The sequence below is a fragment of the Eriocheir sinensis genome, chromosome 8 (genome assembly GCF_024679095.1).
Source record: "Eriocheir sinensis breed Jianghai 21 chromosome 8, ASM2467909v1, whole genome shotgun sequence".
Lineage (NCBI taxonomy): Eukaryota > Metazoa > Arthropoda > Malacostraca > Decapoda > Varunidae > Eriocheir > Eriocheir sinensis.
The window spans coordinates 11265450-11291652 of record NC_066516.1 but is presented as its reverse complement, the minus strand read 5'-3'; the positions used below and the strand labels follow the sequence as shown (position 1 = coordinate 11291652).

Genomic DNA, 26203 nt, shown 5'->3' with positions numbered 1-26203 from the left:
ATAGATAGATAGATACAAACAGATATATATAATGAGATAAAAATAGTATAATCTGAGGCTTTAACAATGCCTAATACAATGAATGCTACGTTCTAAGAAAGGAGTACATGTCTTACTTTTCTTTGAGTTCATCATACAATTTTATTCTCTCTTCAGCCGTGGCGAGTCCCAAGGCCTCTTCCAGCTTGAGGTAGTAATTCCTGTTCTCAGGGTTTCGCTTAATTAGGCCTCTGTACACCTCACTAGCTTCTTCCTGCCTTCCCAAGTTCATTAATAATTCTCCTGTTCAAGACAAGACAGAAATATAATACATTAATAAAGTAAACAAAAATGAAAAGCGAGATCATCATCATCAAAATCAAGTAATCTTACTTTTTGTACCCGAGGCGGGAAGTGAAACTCGACTATGTCAAAATCAAGTTCAATATACTGTGCAAGGCTCAGTAAGAAAACATTCAAGTCAAAGGAGAGATTATTCAGGTGCCATCTACAGCCCTATCATGACTCAAAGACAAACAAGACTAACATTACATATACCAAGGGATCTCACAATCAATAAGGAATAAACAGTGATTTCCAGACTAAATTGAGTTATTGTTCATTGTATATTTTTTTATTGACCCTTATGAACATCATCTATTCCTGTCTATTTGTAATCAGCTCTCTTCTTTCCCACATCCATGCTTAATCACACTTCTTTGTCCTGTCTAGCCATCTTACAAGTCATCCCTGTCCATTTGTCATCACCAAAAACTTTATTGCTATAGACTCTCTACACCACTCTTTTACCCACCATTTTTTCAACACAGCCATCCACACCACTTCAGCAATGTTTCTGCTATTTTATCTTCATACAATTTCTGTATTCCACACGTTTATCTCCCTTCATGACGCCTTACCCTGTCAACCATTTGCACTCCCTTTCACATATTTTTTCCACAGCTCTCACCACATATCTTTCCTACTGGTGCCAAGCAAGCCATTCATTTCCATATAGCAAAGTCAACACCAAGCAAGATGTATTCATGTATTCCCCCAGGTTAGGCCTATCTTTTTAAATGTATCATTACTTTTGTAGCACCAGCAACTTCTGTCCATCTGCTTCTCTATTCTCTACCTCATCCAATTAACAATACTTAAACCCTACCACTTCAATACCCACACTAGTCGATATTACAGTTTATGCTCTTTTCCTTTTCCACCATGGTAACTCTTATTTTCCTATATTACATTTCATTCCTCTGCACTAAAATGTACGTCTACAAATACTCTTACCATAGATTCTAAACAGCAAATGTATCACGTGAGAATTAATGTATAGACTGAGGCACGCGGCAATGTTATTCACGTACGGATGATAAAATGACGAAACAAGACCACCAGAATGTCAAGTTTCTAAAATATCACCTCCTACCTTTAAGTTCCTGGAGAGTGACTTTATCACAGATGTTGGACTCATAAGTGCTGAGGTGCCTAAGGGCTTCATGTAGATTCTTGCTCTCTCTAATTACAAGATTCTGATACAGTAATAGTTCACTGTATTCATAATCATATGAAGTTTTCTGAAAAAGCAACAACAAAAATTAGACTATATTTGTACTGCTTCATATATGACAATTTGATGATGATAATGATGAAAATATATTGGCGTGAGACTCTGAGGTACTACATATACTCAATGGAAAACTTTCATTACCCAAAAAAAATATATAAAGCAACAGGCAGACCACACATATTTATGAGCATAGTATGAATTATTTCCTCTTCCCTTAAACTCAACAGAAATCTTTTACAATATTAGTAAAAGTAAGCAGTGAGCATTTTCTGCAGAGCCAAGGTGAGCTATCTAAAAGGCCATGTGACCATTCTGAAGAGTTTATAGCAAAAGATATTATAGGAGAAACTCATTCTTAACCTCAACCTCCAATACAAAACTGGGCACTGCATTATTCGGGAGAGCCAACAATAAAATGTAATGGCGCTAGTCGCTTCACCCCCCCCGTAACGTTGACCAGCCCAGGATGTGGTGCATATCTTATGTCTGGTACGTTAGTGGTGGGCATGGTGGGGAAAGGAAGTCTAATTATCCATTAGCCTTGTCAGAGCAAGAATGTTCTACTTCTTGCTCCTCACCTCAGCCAAACTCTACACCCATTTTATCTATGTATTTTGTCACCAAGTGGTGATATGGGCAAGAAAGAGATCCATAACCAGTCTCTACAAAACATATAGCCATGGTTGAACTTTGCTTCACAGCCCTTTTAAAGATGCAAATGAGAGGTACTGTATTTCCCTTTCGTTTACAGCGAGGGCACAATGCCGCCCCCTACTTACATGTACAGTCAAGATCATCTAAAAAAAAATTATATTCAGTAACAGTGAACAAAGAATGGAACAATCAAAGAATAACTCACCTGAATAGTTTTCCTAAATTCTTCTAAAATCTTTAGAGCTTTATCATAGTCTTGAAGAAGATGGAATGACATTGCATAGCCAATCCATGAAGCTCGCTGAGTTGGTCGAAGCTCAAACAACTTGTATCTTGTCTCCTGTTAGGAATAGTATTGTTGCAAAATATCCCTGTGTCATATTTTCAATCAGGAAAAAACATAACTATACTTTATTAAAATACAAAGTGACCATAATCTTGAACTGATATTCAATACCAGGAATGAATATCAAATCTTCTGCTTAATTTAAATAATAAAATATTCTTTTTAGCTCAATATCATCAAGAAGGAGGAAAAGAAAAAGAAGAAGAGAAGGAGATGAAGGAAGAGGACAGAGAAGAAAAGGAGAAAAATTATTAATAATCTAGACTTACTTTGTAACCATCAAGATCTCTCATCTGAATTTGAAGCAGAGACAAGTCTCGCAATATCTGGAGGTTGTCTTTGTCCCACTTGAGAGCATTTCTGTAGCACTTGATGGCCTCATCGTACTTTTTATCCGAGCGCTGCAGCAGACCAAACACGTGCCAACACACATGACTCTTGAGGTTGTTTCGCAGGCCTTGTCTGACAAAGTTGTAGGCCTCCTCCTTCCTTCCAAGGCAGTTTAGTATGAGTCCTTTCATTGCAAGGGTTTCTGAAAATAATATATGGAAAAACTTATTAATGTCTTTCTCATAATGTGGTTCTAATGCCTTTTACTATGGATCTTTCAGGGTACAGAGTGGCTATATACTGAACAGTGTGCATTCTTGGGCATGGATGGTCATTGTGTTAGGTTACCTTCCATTAGGTTCAGGTGTTGTTAGTTTATAAACAGTTCTTAACTAGTTCAGTGACAAAACATTATTTTTATTGGTTTTGCCAATTTACTCCATAAAGAGCCACAAGACATTGTCTTACCTAATGTCAAATGAAGTACATTTCAATTGCAACCAACTACTCAAGTTACTCAACAGAGTCCTTCGTGTTCATTTACTCACCTCCATGATCTGGATAATTGGAAAGGATCTGCTTGGCAAACTTCAGCCCATTTTTATACTGCTTCTGCTCATAGCATTTCTGTTAGAAGTGGAAAACATACAATAAGTCTATTACATTATATAATCTCTTAACAGTTAAAAGTATAATTATTTCTTTATAGAAGTGACATTACATATACTTACCCAAACAAATATCATAATCTAAGGTAATCTATCCTAGCCTATCACAACAAACAACCAGCGGTGTGGAGTAAAAGTCTAAGTCGAAGTCAGGAGTCAAGCAGTCGGCTACTTTTGGCTGGAGTCAGAGTCGGAATCAGTAAAAATATCTCTTGTGGGAGGACTTTTCAAGCAAGCAATTTATGGGAAGATTTTCTGAGATAATTGATTGATTTAACATTGATTTTTTGGTAGAAATGTTACATTTTGTGATGTTTTGCATTAATTAATCTGTAGATCAGCTAAATTAGTAGACTGTCATGGAAGACACCCAATGACACGTGACACGTCCTGTACCGGACAAGTCTGAGAAGGGGTGGAATTGGAGTTGGCATCAGAGTCACAACCTTAAAGTTTCCTGGAGTTGGACTCGAAGTCATAGTGAGAATTTTTTTTAAATACAACTCATCACCCTTGCTAATAATCTAAACCAATCTGGTTGAATAACCTGCTTTAACCCAATCAAATATCCTCTGATATGCTCAGGATCTTTTAATTTGCTGCCCATGATGCCAATGGGCTCTCTTGTGGGGCCTGGTGCATGACCCCAGCCCATTAATGGAACATGCTTTTTTCTTCTTTTTTTCCCTTTATGTGCTGCCCATAACACCAGAAGGCTAACTTGAGGGGCCAGGTAGATGGGTAAAGCCTGTGTTGCAGGTAAATTTTACTTTAAGTAATTGCCATAATATAGGACTCTTGTTGGCTTCTGTTACCCCCCAGTGTTACTCTTGACCAAAATTGCTGAAGTTAGGGTTAATTGATGAGATGGGTAGCAGATGGGTACTCTTCTGCCCCTTGTCAATAGTTGAACTTTGTCAGCTGGTTGTGGTGGGAGTTGAACACGGGTCCTCGGGATCACCACACCCGCTCACAGGCCACTCCCCCACCACCTTCCATTTGAATTTAGTTGAACTCAAAATAATATACTTTCATAACAAGATCACCTTTTTTTCCACCTCAGGACCAAGTTGACATGTAAACAATTTTTTTTTTTTTTTTTTTTTCGATGGAACAGCTGATAAAGGTATTTCACTTATTTGTTAAGTTTACAGGACTGAAGGTTCCCTGCACCTATTTTCAAGGTAAAAAGGCAAGTACGCTATCTACTTGAGGAGTTCATGCTTAATATATTTACCAAATTTTGGCTTTACATATACTTGACCTGTTGATGAAAAAAATATTTGTAAAAACACACAACACACAATGGACCGTATTGGCTATGTAGGCAGCTCCACATGTGGCCACTCAACTCCAAGCTGAATTTTCCATAGAGTTCAAGTTATAGACTAGAGTGCGTCTGAGGCTGTTTCAGGGATACACGGCCATGATGCCGCCGTCGTCCCAAGCCGATGATTGCATGCACTTCACTCCTGCCCGATTTCAGTTTTTCTCCATGTCAAATAGTAGTGTCAGGAAATCGGGTAGAAGTAAAGTGTGTGCAGTTGTTGGCTTGGAGCGGTGGCGGCACCAAGGCCTTGTATCCTGGAGGTAGCCTCAGACACACTCTAAAACATAACGAGTTCTATGGAAAGTACTGCTTTGACAGTTCACTGAGTGGCCACGTGTGGCGCTGCCTATATAGCCAATACGATCTATTAGTGAACAAAACTGCTTTATTTGGTACGTTTTGATGTGCCATTGATAAATCTGTTAACTATTCCTACTGGGAATCAATAGTTTCATGAAATTTCCCTGTTGAAAACTAGAAATTTACGTATGAGTAGAAATCAAATCAAGTCAAAACATCGAATTTCACCATAATTAAGTTTCGTCCTAACAATATGCAGCAATGGAAGGAAAATAGGCACTTAAATTCTCACGAGGCATCGGCAAGGTGAACCCGACCACTGCCGAAAGCAGCAACTCTGTTGCCATGTTTACTTTGCACACGGCAAAACTAACATCCAACATTCTATCGAAACATGTTATACCTAAAAATTGTAATCTACTCTATTCTAGGATATTATTTAGCACACCCAAACAGTCTATTTTCAGACACAGAATATTCATTTGTGGGTAAAGTCTGATGCTTTTTCAGAGATGAATGTCCTCACCAATAAAGAGCTAAAAACCTTTGAAGCGAATCTGACAATAGTTCACTTTTATACTGACAATATGTTACGAACTTAAGTAGTAATCGGTTATTATCCTGGGCGGAAATATTTTCCATTACATACTACTGAGGCTAATGGTTACTATCAGTTAGGTTAAGTTGGGGTTCTATTAGATTAATAATAGATTCTAAGGCAGAGACAGCCACAGTATCTATGCCGTTGTTTATTGTTCATTCTAACAGCAGGTCTACACAGCAAATTCTGCAAGAAATCAACTCTAGCATTTTATACAATAACTTTTCCTGTGATGACAACTATATCTACATGAACAGCAGAAAAAAGCTTCATATTTTACCTAGACATGAATAGCAAGTCTCTCAAAAAGGCCGCTCAGGTCTGCTAAATAATCCTCCAAACCTAACCTACAAGGGAGCTAGTTGCTGCGGTGAAAAAAAAATAGTTTTCATCATATAAACGAAGTTGCCAACAGATATATTTATATAAAAAAAGAAGATGAATCGCAAGATGAGCTCCATCAGAAAAAATGTGTCAGCCACTGAAGTGAGTTGGGTTATTTTAGGGATGAATACCAATCAAAAATCTCCCAGCCTAAAATGATTCAACGGAGTAAGATAAAAATAAAAACAAAATTCTCACACTATTTAATCTTGCGGCTTCCTCCAAATAATTATTTGGGTATGTGAACATTAACGCCACCTACTCTACCGACAGAGACAACAACAACGGTGCAGCGTGTAGCGTATCACTCGTATTACATCGTGTACCGTAAAACTAAGTATCTAACCTAACAATCTGACCTAACCTTACCCGAAACCCCCTACGGCCAAAATACAGTGTGCTAGACCTTGCCAACCTAAAAATACTCTATCACGGTCCGAGGGCGTACGTGCCGTGACGTGGAGGGCGCCATCAATAACCCCAAAAATCTACTATTCAACCCTACTTTCATGTCATACCTAAAAAGTCTGCACAGCCCTGGCCCCCCCCCCACCCCCTGAAGCCTACACAGCCCAGGTCATGATGTTAAGCTGTGGCGAGGTAAAAATACGAGAAGGAAATGGAGAAAATAAAACAGGGAGAGAAGAGTTGAATAAAGGAAGGAGATGGAAAAGGAGGAACTAGAGAGAAAGGAAGTTGGGCCGAGAGGTTAAAAAAAATGGAGATGGAACTGGAGAGAAAGGTTGTTAGGTTAGATGTTAAGATTATCCATATGCGATTTAATATGAGTGATACGCTACACACAGCACCGTTATTGTCTCTGGAGGGACTGGATAGAAAGGAAGTAAGGAGGAAAAGTTAAAAAAAAAAATGGATGGAACTGGAGATAAAATTAAGTTAGGTTGTTAGGTTAAGATTATCCATATGCGATTTAATATGAGTGATACGCTACACACAGCACCGTTATTGTCTCAGTCAGTATAATAGGTGACGGTAAGGTTTATATCCCCGGAAAATCGCTTAGGGGAAGCCTTACGCGAGTCGCCTGTTTGTGTCACGGCCAAAAATCAAACCCAAAAACCATTGAAAAACCCTCGATTCTGGTCTTTATTTCCTCCGTGTGTCGCGTTCCAGTGGACTCAACGGCCCTTTCAGACATCGGGGCTTCTGTTTCTCGGGTCATATCAGTCGTGTAGTGTATCGCCGCGGCGCCTGGCGGGGTTTTGGGCCGTGTGTGGGGTTTGTTTTTGTGCAGACGAACCCCCGCACGGAGCCATGCGTGGCGGAACTCACCAGGATCCGCTTAAAGAGGGCGTTCTCCTTGGGCGGGAGCTGTTGCTTTTTCGGATCCATGACTCTTTACGTGCTGGCTCGCGTGTCGGTGCCTTACGACGTCCCAGTCCTCCACAATAAGCGTGAATTGCCCAAACCCCGCGTGGTGCCGGCCAAGATGGCGGGAGGAAGGTGACGTCGCGGAAGTGACGTCATGTAAACAATAATGGCGGAAAAACACATTCAAGAAGAAATTTTCCATAATATGTAATGTTGTTCAACGTCACGATAAAACATTAAAAATACTTCAAGTATATTCATTTATATTTTTCTCGGTATTTCTTTTAAAAAACACTGAAAGAGATTGACATTCACTTAGCATCGAAAACATATATTATCGGGTCTTACAATATTTTTAGAAACTTGAAACCATTGAAAAGTTAAAGGGTACTTTAGGTTTCAGTATTTCATTCAAATCACAACGGTATATTAATTAAAATGTTGCATTGATAACATTGAAATGCCAGCTGACCAACGTCAACACTTCGCACTGGTGCCAGACCAGGGCCGGCGGCTCCTCTTCTTCATGCACCCCAGAGGAGAACCTCAGCCCCAAGAAAGCCTCCTCCCCCAAGTTTGTACTCTTCTGAAACATATCTTCACTAATCATTTTAATTCACTGACGAGTATGGGCGTCGTGAATAGACATAAACTAAGGCGTGCCGTTACAAAGGCTGAACTCCCGACCCTGAGTGAGCTGGCAACGCTGAGTCACAGATGTAAACAAGACGAGGAGGAAAGCTGAGTGGCCCTGATAAGCCCAATTGTGGCAGTAAGCGGAAGAGAGGACCGAGAGGAGGAGGACCCACGAAGCGACACAGGCCAAAAGAAAAGGGAGAAGAAGAGGGGCGGGGCCTTCAGACCATGACGCTCCTCTAAACACTTGTGACAGTTGAGCACCTCTTGGCAATGTCCTTGGAGTGGCGTCGTTTTGTAGCACTCGTGAAGGAAGGACAAGCATGTGAGGTGAGGGGAAGCCGTTATGCTGATTAGTTACTCTTAGGAAACGACTCCTTGTCCAGTGATCTTACATGCTTTCACATATTGGGAGGGTAGTTGATTTTTTTTTTTTTTTTTCATTATTATTTTTTTAGAGTAAATGAAGCAGTGGCTGGCGATCTTACATATTTTCACATTTTGGGTAGTTAATTTTTTTTGTTGCTTGTTTTTGTTTCACAGTATAGAAAACAGTGGGCAGTGATTGTTTCTTACTTTCACATGCATTTTGGGGAAGTTGATTATTGTTATTTTTTTTTTTTACAGTAAATGAAGCAGCTCGTTAAAAAAACAACTGAAAAAATAAAGAAGTCTGCTAATCACTGCCCCTATAAAGATAGAAAAAAGTTTAGAAGAGTGGCCAAAAGAGAGGTCAATAATGAGTGAGGAGAGGATTAACCGAGCAGCTTGGTAGTTAAGTCAAAGCTAAGTGTCATTTTAGCTCCCTCCAGGTCTAGAAGAAGGTCATTTTCCACATTGTTGAGTACGTAGCAAGCAAGTCAACACTCACTACAGCCCCTTGGTCAGGTATTGATTTAGATAAATGCAGAAAATTAAAATCTAGCAAAAAGAATATATACCGGAAAGATCTCTGCATAGCTTTTCAGGCCACTTGCTACTTCCGCTCTTGCTTCCAGCCCGAAACTGTCATACCAGCCTTTCGTTTCAAGTCACGAGGTTACTTATATATTTCAGTGGTGTAGGGTTACCTCTTACATGGGAGGGCATTGCAACAGTCAGACTCAGTGACATGGGACGGAAGCTTCATCACCTGACTCCAAAAAATAAATAACCATACTCCAAACATCAAGTTCATGTTTTGGTCATGTAGCTACTCATCTTGCAATAAACTTATGATTTTTCTTTTTTTTTTTTTGGGGGGAGCACTATCTAAATTACAATACTTGAGAAGAAAATACTATGAGAACCAGATATTTTATCGTGAAATATTGTTATAATTAAGCAGAGCTGGGCGCGACTTTAATTTTTTCAGGTGCGACTTTGACTTTGCAACTTTGCCGCCGGATCTGGTGCGACTGTGACTTTGCGACTCTATTTTTGGCCCCCCCAGTGCGACTTGCGACTTTGCGACTGCGACTTTTTTTTCCCGGTGCGACTCCGCTAAATTACAAAGTAAACTTTAGCGCGATAACAGAAACATGCTTTTATAAGGCAGAGAAACACGTTTATTTTTATTCTTTTTATTTTTTTTAGTTAAAACACAGCCTAAACTAATATCTACAGGTCATCCTCCTCCTCCTCCATGTCCTCCTGGCCCATCTTCTCCTCCAGGAGGTCAATGTTCCCTTTAAGGAACACAAGCACCTCAAAGTTGACCTCATCCAGGGTGGACCTCTTGGCCCTGAAGACGTCCCCGGCCGTGCTGAATAGCCTCTCCACAGCTGCAGAGCTGGGGAGGGGGGTATTGTACTTAATGAATAAGTCTACCCAGTGGCTGCACTGTCGCCAGAAAAACTCATGCTCCTATCCCCACTCCTTGTCACAAACTTATCCATGTCTATGTCTCAGTTTTTCCAATCTGTAAAAGAACAGAAACTTTACAAGAATTTTCAGTAAATAACCACAAGGGCATTATCATCACTGACATCTCCACCACTCGGTTTCCCTGATAAAAGTTTATCTCGGTATGCGGCGGCGGTCAGCTTGGCGGGGGAGGCGAGTGGGCTCGGTGTTGCCACTCACTCACTCACTCACTCTTCACTTTATCCCAGTAGCCTTTCATCCGCTTCTTAGCAGCCTCACTCCAAGCTACTGTCTTTCTTTTGCATTTGCCCATAGTGTCTGATATAAGAAAAATGCACCGAAAAGCAGTAATAAAGGAGAAAAAGAGAAACAGCACGTGTGAGGGGCGGCTTTGTGCAAGGCCCTCCCTCTCTAGAAAATCAGCGCAGTGTGTCTTGGCTCTTGTGGGGATGTGGAAACTATCGTACAGTACCATAAGTACATGTAATCACGGACAAAATCGGAAAAAAGGATGCAGAAGAAGACAAACAAAGAAAAGTGACAATGTATGTTTAAATCCCCAGCACGTAGAGTGGTAGACATTTAAAGATTAAAAGCCACCAAGGCGCTCTTGCACCTGGCAACATAATGCAGCACCTCCGCCGAGGGCTGACAGATTCAGATTGAGATTTAAAAAAAAAATGATATCTTCCAACCCAAAAAATAGTTTTCCCCATAAACTAAACTAAACAATCGAGATTTTCTAAACTCATAGGGTAGCCTAATAGATTTAAAGAAAGATAAAACAATGTGAGTTTAATAGGCTATATCAATATGATCTTTAAATTTAGAATCAAGGCCTAGTCTACATACGATGGTCCAATTTTTACTTATATTGTTTAATTTTAAGCATTTTAAAGGTAGAAGGCTGTTAGATTTTAATTACTTCTTACACTTCACAGCAATTTTTCGTCTTAGCCACAAGAAAAGTATAAGCACATATTAAAATACGAGAAAATGAGATTAATTCACACAATGAACGCCACAAGGCATAATACGTTCTCGAACGTGTTTAATAGACAAAACAAGTTTAAAACTTGGTTCACGCCTGAAAAGTGTATGTAATTTTACTAATTTATAATAAAATTCAGAGTGACAAACTTTTTTTTGGTACGTTTTGGTAGTTTCATGTAACGTCAGTCTCATATAATGTGAAGAATTTAATTTATCGTAAAATGAAAGTTAAAAATCAGATAAAAATAAAGTTGGCTGTAACCAACTCAAATTTGACATTTTTAGCAAAATCGGGCAAAGCCAGTTTTAATCTGGCTTAAAACAGCCACGGCAATTTCTTTCAAAAAAAGTCATCTCTGTTCCTGTTCAAAGTCACAGCAAAAGTCGCGGAAAATTGGCGGTGCGACACATGCCTATTTATATTGAAAAATTCTATCAACAGGTTTCATCAAGATGAATGGCAGCAGCTCTCAGACATTTGCCCAGAGCAGTGCACTTCTGAGGGACAGAAGACAAAAAACTTTCAAAATAATTGTGATTGGTGACAGCAGTGTTGGCAAGACATGCTTAACATTCAGGTAATCTTTATTTATTATGATTGTCCAGGAAAGGATGGTGATGGAGAATAATTGACAACATAGGGTTTATTCACCACTTAAAGCTACTGTTTCCTGCAGACCCTGATGATCTGCAAGACATCACTATGTATATAATGACGCTGTATTCACTCATGGTAGGAATCTAAACAGCATGATTGAGCCCATTTCACAAGGCAATCCTTACTTCTCTGACTTAAGTGCTTATTCCTCCTGTTCTTATCTTCTGTGTTTAAGCCATTTGATTTGCCATTCTGTTGCATACAGATAACAGAATAGAATAACATAACAAACACTCAGGTTGTTCCAGGACTTAGTGACCATGACATATCATTGACACTGACCTCTGACCGATTAGACATAAACAGAGACCCAGACAGATATTCCTTTATTCGAGAGCTGACTTAGACATGATCAAACAAGACCTAACTGCTTTCAGCACTGACTTTTTTGTGACAGACCCACACACAAGACTTCATTCCACCAACTGGAACAACCAGAAACACACCATACATGGCTCAGTGAACAGACACATACCACAAAAAAACACTTTCTAGTAGGTACACACTTCCCTGGATTTCCAGGGACTTGTGCAGACAACATCGCAAGAAACAAAGACTCTACAGATGTGCACAGACATACAACACAACAGATAATTGGACCGCTTACAAAAACCACCAAAAGACACTTGCCAAAAACATAAGATTAGCGGAACGTCACTAACATCGATTCCGTGTAAAATTTTCAAACACGTAATACACAAAAACATAATGAATCACCTTGACACAAACAACATCCTTACTGACTCACAACACAGCTTTCAACCTAAACGCTCATGTGAATCGCAACTCATTACTACATTTCACGACATTACGAGACTACTTGACCAACGTGACATCAAACAAGTTGATACTATTGCTTTAGACTTTGCCAAAGCCTTCGACAAAGTCCCGCACAAAAGACTGACATTAAAATTGAAATACTACGGTATTTCAGGACCTATTCTACACTGTACATGTTCTTCTTGACGAATCTTCATCTGACACTGTCCCTGTTTCTTCAGGTATCCCACAATGCACCATTCTAGGGCCCCTTCTATTCTTCCTGTACATTAACGATCTTCCACTCTCAACGCCTAACTCTTCCACAAGACTATTTGCCGACGATAGTTTGCTGTTTAGAGCAATAAAGACTACTGACGACTGCAGACTGCTACATAAAGACTTGGACACCCTCCAGCGGTGGGAGCGCACCTGGCAGATGCATTTCCGCCCTGACAAGTGCAAACTATTACGATTCACCAGAGCTCACAATCCCATCCATTACATTTACACTCTCCATAATTCAGAACTAAAATCAGTCCACACACACAAGTACCTTGGTATCCATCTCTCAACTAACTTGAAATCAGTGCCACAGCCAACCGAACACTGGGGTTCCTGAGGAGGAATTTACATAACTGCACACCTGACATTAAACACATAGCTTATGACACACTTGTGAGACCAACACTTGAATACTGCTCCTCGGTGTGGGATCCTTACACACACAGAAACATTGATAGGCTAGAACAAATCAACACCAAGGCGGCTAGGTTCATTACACACAATTACACTCAGATGCCTGGCATCACAACACAGATCAAACAACAGATGAACATGGAACCTCTTCACATACACAGACAAGCGCACAGACTTACACTTATGTAAAAGATCACAAACACTCACATTGACATTGACCCACATACATGCTTACACAACGCAAACAGTCAACATACTCGTAACACACACATCCATAAATACCAAACATATCACACTAACACATACTTTCCACGCACCATACGTGACTGAAACAGCCTCCCTCATCAGATTTTAGACTGTGGTACAATAGACTCATTCAGAAAACAAATACACACTCACTTGTCACCACAACACACCAACACTAACAATTACACCTGATTCACTTCCCTCCCCTGCACACTCGGCTCCCTCGTCCCCCCAACAGCCAACACAAATATGCGTGTTATGCACCTGATAGGTGCCCTGCGCATTATTGATCCAGATCCAAAATTGATAATAGTAATGATGATTATGACATGCTTTCATATTCCTAATTGCATGTGTACTCTCCTGATATCAAAATTGTTTTTTGAATTCTGTTTAATCTTTGTTATTTTTTTCATAGGTTTTGTGGAGGTCATTTTCCGGAGAGAACAGAAGCCACAATTGGGGTGGATTTTAGAGAAAGGAAGCTAAAGATTGACCAAGAAGAAATCATGGTAAATATTTGAATTTAAATCTGAAAAAGATTAAATTATACATTGAAATAGACCTATTTATTTGGGCAATTTGATCAGAGATTGGAGATCCTATTTTGTTTACATTAAAATCACATGAATATGTTTTATATTTCTTGTATTTTTTATTGAATGTTTTGTCAGAATCTAATGTTATATCGTCATAAGTAATGTTTCCTTTATTTAGCTGCAGTTGTGGGACACTGCTGGTCAGGAGAGGTTCAGAAAGTCAATGGTACAACACTACTACAGAAATGTTAATGCAGTCGTGTTTGTGTATGATGTCACCAGGATCTCCACCTTTGAGGTACAATCATTATTTATGAATTTTAACTATTCTTGTTGATAGACATCCAAACTTTAACTAGAATCCCAGTAACTTGCTGTGCTCACTTGCATTTCCCAGTCTTATTTTCACAAAATTGCATTTGACAATATATACAGTGTGATTAATATAAAATATTATTATTTGTAGGGATGTGGTTTTTTTTTTTTTTTGTTTGTTTGATAACAGAAAAGTTGCCATTTCTCCCAAAATGTATTTTTAAAAATTCATAATTTTTCACACCAGTCTCTGCCTTCTTGGATAGAAGAATGCAACCAGCACAGCTTAAGCTACAACATTCCAAGAATTCTTGTAGGAAATAAATGTGACTGTAAGGAAGAACTGGCTGTCCCGACCAACGTGGCTCAGAGGTTCGCTGACCACCATTGTATGCCGGTAAGTATTCCAAACAAATCAGCATCATTGTCATCATTAGTGACAGTTTTCCACAAAGACAGGAGAGGGGGGCAAAAATACCATGTGACCATTTAACAAGATTAGTTGAAGAGGGGGCTTAGGGCTACATCCATTTTCACTGGCAGTTGGAATATACAGTACCCTCCCGAGTTTCACGTTTGCTTCATTCTGAGGGTATAGCGCTAAACTCATGGATCGCAAAACTCAGGGTATTGAAAACTCTGAAAAAGCGCCTTATTTGTTCCAGCCCATGGAGAAGCGGACTTTTTCCCACTTTACTCCCTTGTTATCTCAAAATACGTACTGTGTAAAAAGGAAGAAAATGTGAAGAGAGAACAGGTCGTTTTGAAGCCACAGCTGAAGGCAGCTGGCTGCCTGACGATTGGCTGACAATTCTGAAAGCACGCTTATGATTCGCCAAGTCTGATTACATCACCGATGGCGCTCATCCAATCAGCGGCCTCTAATTATGAAGAAACAAAAGCTTTGTGAATCTGAAGTCAACGTTGATAGTTAAATCATTAGTTCATGGCTTTTACCGCAGACCATTAACGCGCATCTCTGTGAATCTCACCCCAGCACGTGTGAACACGGTCACCCAACCGCTAGTTTCTCGGGAATCTTGTACAGAGATTCAAAGTCGGCTGCATTTCACAGGAAACTCATCGAAATTTTACTCAGAAACTCAGTCACCAGCATGTCGGTTATTTTCTCGTGAGGTCGGTAAGTTGTGGTCACAAGAAGAAGAAGAGCATATCAGCTGATCGGTTCAGTAGCTATTCGTGTGTTTATTCCAGTACCACAATGAGTTCCACGAAGCTAGATAAGCAGGTCTTGGATTTGAGTCTTGTCCAAGCATAGCCACTGCCTCATCACGTTTGGGTCCTCACTGCTAAGTTATTGTAGCATTTAACAGTAGCAAGCTGTAACACACACTCCCGTTGTCTCTGAGCTAACCTCTCACGAACCAACAAATGCTTTCTTTTCTTTTTTTCTTTTTCTTCAGCAAACACTACATAGCAAACTCTGCAACGTCTGGATCCATTGTTTTACTTTTCAGCTGATATATCCCAGAATTCAACAGTTCTTTGTGTGACCAAACTTGAGGATAAATTTGAGACAGAAAATTGTCGGGAGATAATTTTAGTGGAAAATTCCCAAGAAACTAGCTTGTGTGACCGCGCCTTTAAGCTGCTGGTGTTACACTGGGCCTTCCTCCTCCAACCGCATTGGCGATAGGAGCGATCAGCAACTCCAGCTTTTCCGGGTGTGCATCACACACAGCCAAGGTTGGTTGTCCGTATTCATAACGTAAACGAAGCAGTCGCCCTTATCAATTAAATAGTAAAGAAAGCAGCTCTGCCAGTCTACTTTACAAGTTTCCTGGTTGGCCATTTTCCACTGCTCCTCACTCCTCGGCCACTGCCGTCGTCTGTTTGTTTACATACAGCCGCGCGGTTGCTCGTACCCCCAACCATTTTCCATCCATACGGACAACCGACAACTCGCTCCCGGTTGGGCGCACAGGCAGCCGCAGTAGCCAGTAGTCCCAATGTTTGGAGGAAAACGGCCACTGTGACACCGCCTAAAGGAATCGCATGTGACTCCGACAGTAGGTAGACGTGACACGTACTTCATCATGTTACATGTCAAAGCAGCTTTTAGGATTGAGCACGAAACCCGAGGATTGCGAAACTTGGGAGGGCACTGTAGTCATACTCTTAATCTTCATTTGTCAAGAGTAAAAATACATAATTGTTAGTATCAGGGTCTATTGTTGCAAAGTTAGCGTGTATTTGTTTTATCTGGATCTGGATCTGGATTTACGATGCACAGGGCACCCATACAGGTGGATAACACGCATATTTGTGTTGGCTGTTGGGGGGACGAGGGAGCCGAGTGTGCAGGGGAGGGAAGTGAATCAGGTATAATTGTTAGTGTTGGTGTGTTGTGGTGACAAGTGAGTGTGTATTTGTTTTCTGAATGAGTCTATTGTACTGCAGTCTAAAATCTGGTGAAGGAGGCTGTTCCAGTCTCGTATGGTGCGTGGAAAGTATGAGTGCTTGTATGCGTCAGTGTTAGTGTGATATATTTGGTATTCATGGATGTGTGTGTTACGAGTATGTTGACTGTGCATTGTGTAGGTATGTTTGTGGGTCAATGTCACTGTGAGTGTTTGTGATCTTGTACATAAGTGTAAGTCTGTGCGCTTGTCTGTGTATGTGAAGAGGTTCCATGTTCATCTGTTGTTTGATCTGTGTTGTGATGCCAGGCGTCTGAGTGTAATTGTGTGTAATGAACCTAGCCGCCTTGGTGTTGATTTGTTCTAGCCTATCAATGTTTCTGTGTGTGTAAGGATCCCACACCGAGGAGCAGTATTCAAGTGTTGGTCTCACAAGTGTGTCATAAGCTATGTGATTTATGTCACGTGTGCAGTTATGTAAATTCCTCCTCAGGAACCCCAGTGTTCGGTTGGCTGTGGCACTGATGTGGTCTATGTGAGTGTTGAATTTTAAGTTAGTGGAGAGGTGGACACCAAGATACTTGTGTGTGTGAACTGATTCTAGTTCTGAATTATGGAGAGTGTAAGTGTGATGGATGGGATTGTGAGCTCTGGTGAATCTTAATAGTTTGCACTTGTCAGGGCGGAAATGTATCTGCCAGGTGCGCTCCCACCGCTGGAGGGCGTCCAAGTCTTTTTGTAGCAGTCTGCAGTCGTCAGTAGTCTTTACTGCTCTAAACAGCAAACTATCGTCAGCAAATAGTCAAGTGGAAGAGTTAGGCGTTGAGAGTGGAAGATCGTTAATGTACAGGAGGAAAAGAAGGGGGCCTAGAATGGTGCCTTGTGGGACACCTAAACAGGGACAGTGTCAGATGAAGATCCGTCAATAAGAACACGTTGAGTCCGGTCAGTAAGAAATGCAGTGATCCAGTGTAGAACAGGTCCTGAAATACTGTAGTATTTCAATTTTAATGTCAGTCTTTTGTGCGGGACTTTGTCTAAGGCTTTGGCAAAATCTAAAATAATAGCGTCAACTTGTTTGATGTCACGTCGGTCAAGTTAATTAATTTATGAATGCATCTACTGTACTACAATCTAAAATATGTTAAGGAAGCTTGTTCCAGTCACGTATGATGTGTGGAAAGTATGAGTGCTTGCATGCATCAGTGCTAGTGTGGTATGTTTGGTATTTCTTGCTGTGTGTGTTGTAAGTACATTGCAGTGTTTTATTTAGTATTTATTTTCTTTTGCTTTTTTTCATGTTTCAGCATTATAGAAATTACTTTTATGTACCTACTGTCATTACCTATGTATTTTCAGCACTTTGAAACTTCTGCCAAGGATGACAGCGACTGTGACCACGTGGAGGCCATATTCCTCACTCTGGCCCACAAGCTCAAGGCTGCCAAACCCATGATGCCCATCAGTCCATCTCAGTTCCCTGCTGAGCACATCCACCGGGCACAGGTTGAGTCTGTTGGTAGAGAAAGAAATGGAATAGAAGTGAACAGTACTGATTCATGTTACTGTTAATGCATTTTTATATATTAACCTAGATTGATATTTATTTTGGATTTGAATAGTTGGGTATGAATGCAAGAAGTGTGAAATGTACTTGAATACAGGGAATCCTCTTCCATTGTGTGTTTGTAACCATGTTTCTTAGTAATAACTAGTGGAATAATTACACACTCACAAGCTTTAGGATTCACAAGTTTTCCATTGTCTTGGACAATAATTTATAAATGGAGGTATGTCAACTTATGAGTAGACAAAAAAAATCTTACTAACCATGAATCACATGAATATGTTGTACATGAATACTTTAATAATTTTCAGTCTATAAGTTAATTCAATGTTCTTAGTACTAACTCCAAGGGCACTGTCTTATAAGGGCAAATAATTCCCTTGATAGATGCAGGAGAATTGCTTCTCTGATATATAGAAGTTTAAAGGGGAAAGCTCCTGAAAAACTGTTAAGGAATAACTGGAAGGAAGAAGTACCCTCAGACTGATAGATGAAGAACAATTCTGTTATTTTCCAGTTCAGGTAAACAAAGTTTTCTGGCTATTTTATTGTTGCTCACCAACTCACTTCCATCTTACAGTAAAAGTCTTGCAGTTTCAACATATTTTCTAGAAGAAAAGGAGTCAGATCTTCAGCTATATAAAATAATCACTTTAATGCTTCTTACTTTAAATAATGGAATTTCTTCACATGCTTTTACAACAGAAAACATGCCATATATACGTATTAGAGCATATATATTAGATATATCCATGGAAATAGAGTTGGAATGTCAGCAACTTATCAGTCTAGTCATTTAGTGATGATGTGATACAGAGATTATATCAGGCATACTTCCTTGTATAGTTCTCAGTAAGAGAAGGTGGAGGGATTGGGGAAGCAGCATTAATAACAATTAGATTAGTCGAAAGTCTTAGGAGGGCAGAAGTCAAAAGAGATGGAGGAGCTGATACCACCACACACAGGGGAAGCGGTAATCATTCTATGGGAATCTGGAAAGTACATCCTCATGTCTTCCCACCAAGCAGAAGCATGTTGCAGAAGCACTGCTTCCTCAGTGGGTTCACAGATTGTATAGGAGCATTAGGACAGAATTTAGAAATGGAGTTGTGATCAAGGAGCCCAATGGAGAGTATAGTTTAACAATGAGCTGAAGGGTTAGAAGATAGGAAGAGGTCTAGTGTATTGGGGGTGTATCTAAAGCAGTCAGGGATGTGTGCAGGGTGCTGAACCAACTGCTCTAGATAATAAAGGGGAGCAGTGTTGTAGGTTTGTTCACTGGGCTGGACAGTGAGAAAAGGATGAAAGCCAAAGATGGTGGTGAACACTGAAATTTTATAACAGATTTTTCAGTGAATGGAAGAGTGAGTCAAGATGTACTCCATTTTAGAAAGGAGGAGAGATGGAATTTTACAGAGTGGAATTTTGAGCATAGACTGCAAGTGTTGCCTAAGTTAATAAAGAGAAATTTTGAGGAGCTTTAAAGACACCTTTTCAAGTGCTTGTTTTCTTATGTAAAAATTAATAACATAAAAGAGCTATTATATACAGTACTGTCTCCAAGCTTGCAATAAATAAGTCGACATTGTGGGTTGCAAACTTTGAACCCTTATTCTTATGGGGAAAATTGAAAACCGTCAACATCTTGCACTTGGCCACCCAGATGTGTGCGGACTGCCCCGGCCGCGCACTGGGCCCGAGCAGCTGGCAGGCGGCTGATGATGTTGATGGTGGTGATGAGTGTCGGCGGCGTGGCCTTTGCATCGGCGCCGCCTAAACGGTGTTTTTGTCGGGGCCCTTGTATTTTACCTAGTTGTGACATATGGGAAAAGAGCTACGCTTGCGCTGCCCCATCTCCATATCCTCTCTTACCCAACTTTTCCTTAAAATCATGAATGTTTCTTGCACAAACCACCACCTCCTCCAGTCCATTCCACAGCTCAATACTTCTGTTTGGGAAGCTAAACTTTTTCACATCTCGCCTACACATGGTCACCCTCAACTTCTTTCCATGTCCACTCGTTTCTCTCTTGCTCCACACACACAGGTCCTCTCTGTCCAGATTCTCCACCCCACTCGCCATCCTGTACACCACTATCAGGTCTCCGATGTCTCTTCTTTTCTCCAGGGTTGTGAGCCCCATACTATTGAGTCTCTCCTCATAAGTCCGATCCCTAAGTTCCAGCACCATCTTAGTTGCCACTCTCTGTACTCTTTCCAGCTTTCTTATGTTCTTCTTTTCATGAGGAGACCAGACCGCTGCTGCATACTCCAACCTTGGCCTTATCATTGTAACTATTATTTTCTTCATCATCTCTTCGTCCAAATACACAAATGCCATCCTTATGTTCTTCAACAAATTCATAGTGTATCCCGTTATCCTGTTGATGTGTTTGTCCAGTGACATGTTCTCTGAGAGTCACTCCCAAATCTTTTTCTTCCATTCCTCTGCATATTATCTCACTTCCCATCTTATAATCATATTCCTATCTTCTACCACTCCTACCAAACTATATTTTTTTACATTTCCCAAGGTTGAATTCCATCTGCCATGTACCACTCCACTCCCATATTTTGTCCAGGTCCCTCTGCAATGCCTCACAGTCTTTCACATCATTGACTCGTCTCATTAGCTTTGCATCATCTGTAAACAAACTCACATAGCTGGTCACTCCGTCCACCATATCATTTATATAAACAGCAAACATTATTGGTGCCAGCACTGAACCTTGTGGGACCCCACTCCTCACTGGGCACCAGTTAGAAACCTTGTCCTTGATTATTGTCCTCATTTCCCTGTTAGTTAGGAAGTCCCCCAGCCACTTAATCAGTCCATCACCCACTTCACCCCTATTTTTAATTTTCAAAATTAGTCTTCTGTGCGGTACTTTGTCGAATGCCTTTTTCAAATCCAGGTACACTCCATCCCCTAGCCTTCTCGCTCCTGTATTAAATCTGTCACCCTTGATAACAAGTTGGTGACACACGATCTCCCTCTCCTGAATCCAAACTGGCCATCCGAGATAATTCCCTTCCTTTCTAAACAATCCGACCACTTGTTTTGAACTAGCCTCTCACATATCTTCGCAACCACACTAGTGAGTGATACCGGTCAGTGTTTGTTGTGGGTTTGGGCTTCTCAATTTGCCAGTTCTTGTTTTCCACATGTTGTGCAGGACCCCTTTCTTTTCTTCCATCTCTTCATTTTGAAAAGGAAGAGATGGAAGAAAAGAAAGAGGTCCCGCGCAACATGTGGAAGGTGGGAATTGGCAGATTGAGGAGCCTGGGCCCACGATGAGCACAGCCACACATGCACGGGCCCCGATGAAGGTGCCGTTTGGGTGGCGCCAATGTGGGGACAGCGCCACCGCCACTCATCATCTCCATCACCATCATCAGCCGCCCGTCAGCTGCTCAGGCCCAGCGCGTGGTCGGGGAAGCTCGCACACATGCGCCTGGTTGCCTGGATCCCACTCACCATGCTTCCCGCGGCCAATGGAAAGGCCCAGGGGGTGGGTAAGAGCAAGAATGGGAATCAAGGACCACAACAAGGTGTGAAAAAAAACGGTTTTAGCAGCCTTTTCCTTTTCCTTTCGGGTCATATCGCAATTTCAGTTTTCAATAAAAATCAAATTTTTGGGGTCCTTATCGCAAACTCGGTGAATCACAAACTTGAAACTCGCAATCCTGGAGACAGTACTGTATATGGATATTGATAGCAGACTATAATAGTCCTCTATGAGTGGTAACCAAGGTACAGGTAACTCTCGATTTACACGAGTTTGGATTACGAGTTTTTTAAATAACGCCGTGTCCAAAATCCAAGTAAATGTTTAATTTACACGCTTTTTCATTTATACGCGATATTTTATGGAGTGGCCACCAGATGTCTCACGCAACTGGACTCACACGGTGCCACGGCCACACAGCTGAGCTCAGTTCTTCCCGCACACCACTTGAACAACAATACAGTGCCCACGCTGCCACGCTACTCAACAATAGGGGTGGGCAGGTAACGGTACCAGCTATACAGTACGGTACTGATACCAGACTGCTCAGTACCGGTACCAATACTAGCCAGTCGCTCATGGTGTCCCTCATATCTTCCTCACACGAGTGAGGCTGAGACTGAGTGCCTGAGTGGATATCTCGGTGATATGGATATTCTCTCTCTCTCTCTCTCTCTCTCTCTCTCTCTCTCTCTCTCTCCACTGAATGAAGTGAATATTTATTTTTCGATAGAAACCTACCTCTTGTTTGATTTACATTGTTTTTGATTTACGCGACCTCTTCAAGGACACAATACTCGCTTAAATTGAGAGTTACCTGTATCTTCATCAAAATTTGGCAAAGAATCTTTTTTCCCTCTATATTTTAGAAATAGAATAAACTAGATACCCCAGAAGTTTGATATTTTCTGGAGTATCCTCTATACATTCCTTACACAGAAAAAACATTCATAACATACTTGGAAAATTTTGTGATTCATATTATTTTTCCTGATATGACATATTCTGGGCATTATATACACATGCCAAACATTTCAAGTCACCAGTTACATGTCAGCAGACCATTATAGCAAAAAGGTCATATAATTCAGTTGGGGTCAGTTATAGGTTTTGCCAGAGTCACTTTTTAATTCATGTATGGATATATAATGATCTTAATACCCACATGCATTTTAAATTTCAGTTAATTTTATTTCATATTTTCTTTCAAGAATGAAAAGCAAAGTACTTGGGATTTTGCTCCATAGTCATATAAAGTGTAGCCTACATCTCAACATGATCCTGTCCTTTGCCACACAAGCATAGAGCCACGGCCGCACACACACACATGAGCTAGTAATAAAAATAAATAACAATAATCACTTTTCTTATTTCTCCAGTTTCACCAGGGAAGCTGGGGGATGATGATATATCAGTTCAGCAAGGTGCTGAATCTTGCCAAACTTGAAAACTTTAATGGTCATGATGCAACTTAAATTCTATTCTAGCTCTTATTGGCATCAAGTACAGCTCAATGTGTTATGGAGTAATTGGAGTTCTTGATGTTATTCCAAACAGGAGTCTTGCTGCCTTACTTGGTACAAATTGAGCTTCCTTAACTGTATGATTTGAAAGACCCAACAGTTAGTCTATCCATGATGGCCTAAGGAAATATTCATAATCATGTTCTTTTTACACTGCATTCATATTTTGAACACTGTTAACTACCTTTACTGTGTCATTTAGATATATTTAAGTGTAAAGTATTTATTTAAAACCATACACAATTTTGTCTCCATGGTGCAGTGGTTAGCGTGCCTAACTATGAATCTGTAGGGTGGTCTCAAAGCCCGGCCAAGGCAGTTGGCGTGCAGCCCACCCAGTTGTTCATCCTTCCTATCGGGATGTTCGATAAATGAGTACTTTGGGAAACCTGGGGAAGGTAAACTTTTGTAACCCAAATGTTGCACTGGCCTTGTGTCCCAGGGTAAAGGGTTCTTACCCACCACAGGCTCAAGAGCCAATGCAATGGAAGAAATCACCATGGCTACATGCACCCAATAGTGTTTGCTCCCAACTTTACCCATACACATTTACCCATGTTTTTTTTTTTTTTTTTTTTTTTTTTTTCATGCACATATGGCATTGTTGTTGGTCATCACTGAGGCAATTCATAAAAGAGGCCCAGCTAAAACTTCAACCTCCTATAATTGTAGAAGCTATGTTCTCATTACCACCTTCATCCAACATGTAGTGGAGCATGGATAAGAGTATTCTCAAGGTTAGTAACAATAATCATGATCATACAGATATAACGGTAGTAATGAGTAAAGACACACACACACCAGAGCCATAGGTAGGGAGAGTTTCTCTGTGCACTCCCCAGATGCCAACTTGCCTCTATGCTGCTCACACTCCCTGCTTCCTACCCTGTGCTCTTCCTGAACACAAGTTGCCACCAGTAAATAGAAATGGTATTGTCTGAAGTACCAGCAATTTGTGTTCAAGAGGTGGCACTGGGTCGAAGGCAGTGGGCACGAGCAGCATTGAGGCACGATGCCATCTGTGGAACTAACATTACTATAATTAGATGCAGCGACATTGGAGAAGTATTTCACACCACTGGTATTGCTGATGTAGTAATACCAAGCATTTACATTTTGCTGACATCTTTTATTCATTCTTTCATTTGTTTTCCATGTAGACTTTTTTTTTTACATTTTCATTGTCAGCCCCAGATGCAAAGCATGAATGTAAGCAATGCCATAACCTTTTTAGATGTACTTTTTAAATAACTTAACTTATTGGAATAAATATGGGAAGTTGTGCAATTCCTGCCATGGAGGAGGATTCCCTTTACTTAGTAATTAAAATAATGGTAATCACTTATAATTATAATGGGTACGAAACTGTCAGACATGCATATCATAATGAGAGAGGAGCATTTAGCTGTAGCAAAAGAAGGATTTTATTATTTTTGTTTTGATACTGGTGTGAACATACTTTTTCTCATAGTAATTACTATTTCATTTGATAAATATATATTTTTGGGAGTGCATAGTTTACTGTTAATTTAATTTATTTATTTATTTATTTTTTTATTTTATTTATTTATTTATTTTTTTTTTTTTTTTTTTGTCAAATGAAAAGTTTTGTGTTCTTAATTTAGTATTCTTCATGGATTTGTATACTTTCTTCTGTAAAGTTCTCATTGAAAAGTAAGCATTTGAGTTTTGTGTAGTAGCTCATTTTTATTCCTACTACTATCTGAACATGTGTGAAGGCTTTGTATTGTTGCTACTTTTCTATATCTTCATAAAATATTTACCAGAACAATATCCTGTTTTACAGTTAATATTTCCTCTAACATTTTCATAATTTAGTATTGTATCTTTTTCATAACTTGGGTAAACTCTGAAATAATCTTCCTTTTACTGTATTTCCTCTTTCCTTCAGCATTTTCAAGTGGAGATACTTGAGACATCTCTACAGTTAAACTGATATTCACTTTTTTACCTTGCTTACCTGGAACTGCCATTGCCTTAGCCTGCTATGAAGTCTCTTTGTTGCCTTGACCAGCTGTGTCTTACCAGCATCACCATTACCAGCTACCATTCCAGCAATATCATGATTTTGCATAGACACTACCAAAGATATAAACACTATGCCTCTTTAACTCACTGTTTAGCATCCATGTCTCAGCCATAGAGCAAGACAGAACACAAGCAACCTGAAGATCCAAAACTTTTTCCTTCTGTACAAGTATCTACAACATATACTACTTGTACTGAGCGAGTCAGTGAAACCACGGGTCAGGCCAATCTGTTGAAAGACTTCTTGATGAGTCCTGTTGTTGCTTTGCACCACACTGCCAAGGTATGAGAAATCCCAGAGTGTCTCATGATGCACTGAATCAAAAGCCTTCTTAAGATGGACATAGGCTGCAAGCATCCCGTCAATACTCATGGCAGTGGATGCGGTCAGTTGTCAACTAACCAGGTGTGACAGTGCCAAGATCATGAGGAAAATAAAAGCTGAAATTTTTTGAATGGAGCTAGATGTGAGAAATTAAGTTGAAGTGCAAGAAAATTAAAGTTTTTGAAAATGGGTAACTTTCAGAGAGTCCATTCCGAGTTATTTGACTGGAAATGAAAAAAATACATAACCAAGAGAAGGAATTAGGAACATTGTCAAAGATATTTTGTTGCCTGAAAAGCACATTAACAAAATACTTATAGAAGCAGGAGGTTATCTTAAAAGCAATACGGTACTTTTTTTTTTTTTTTTTTTTTTTTTTTTTTTTTTTTTTTACGTCTTGGCCTATTGGGCCGGTAGGCTTCTTCCCAGTGGATCCTGATGGTCGGTCCAAGGCTTCTTCCCTGGCGCAGGCGAGTGTTTATAGTGGCGCCATCTTGCATTGGCTCATGCTGCCCTCCCGGAGCTCATCTTTAATCCTAGAATCTAGAGTCCGGGTTGATAGGTGGTCTTCAGGACACCATGTGGGTAGTTTTAAGCCACTCGGCAGCGGCTGAAAAATCCCAGCTTGGTGGCACCGGTCGGGGATTGAACTCGCGTCC

General features: G+C 40.3%; 2 protein-coding genes and 1 long non-coding RNA gene across 3 annotated transcripts in view; 1 reads left to right on the top strand and 2 right to left on the bottom strand.

The window, feature by feature from the left end:
• LOC126995510 (N-alpha-acetyltransferase 15, NatA auxiliary subunit-like) overlaps positions 1–7653 on the bottom strand; it is an 89626-nt gene extending 81973 nt beyond the window's left edge. The window contains exons 1-6 of the mRNA XM_050855111.1: positions 7462–7653; positions 3434–3512; positions 2825–3087; positions 2415–2549; positions 1415–1562; positions 117–282 (exon numbers count right to left, since the gene is read on the bottom strand). Of these exons, the coding sequence (XP_050711068.1) occupies positions 117–282; positions 1415–1562; positions 2415–2549; positions 2825–3087; positions 3434–3512; positions 7462–7521 (851 nt within the window). The 5' untranslated portion in view covers positions 7522–7653. The remainder of the gene's footprint in view (positions 1–116; positions 283–1414; positions 1563–2414; positions 2550–2824; positions 3088–3433; positions 3513–7461) is intronic.
• Positions 7654–8188: 535 nt separating this feature from the next.
• On the top strand, positions 8189–19612 carry LOC126995513 (ras-related protein Rab-33B-like). Its single transcript, XM_050855115.1, has 6 exons — positions 8189–8466; positions 11417–11552; positions 13755–13848; positions 14054–14173; positions 14438–14587; positions 17931–19612. Exons 2-6 carry the CDS (start codon positions 11428–11430, stop codon positions 18141–18143), a joined length of 702 nt encoding a protein of 233 aa, XP_050711072.1. The 5' UTR covers positions 8189–8466; positions 11417–11427; the 3' UTR covers positions 18144–19612.
• LOC126995514 (uncharacterized) lies at positions 9683–25988 on the bottom strand. Its single transcript, XR_007750349.1, has 3 exons — positions 19688–25988; positions 17917–18084; positions 9683–9907 (listed from the first exon to the last, which is right to left on the bottom strand). It is a non-coding gene; the product is annotated as an uncharacterized LOC126995514 (long non-coding RNA).
• Positions 25989–26203: the final 215 nt, after the last annotated feature.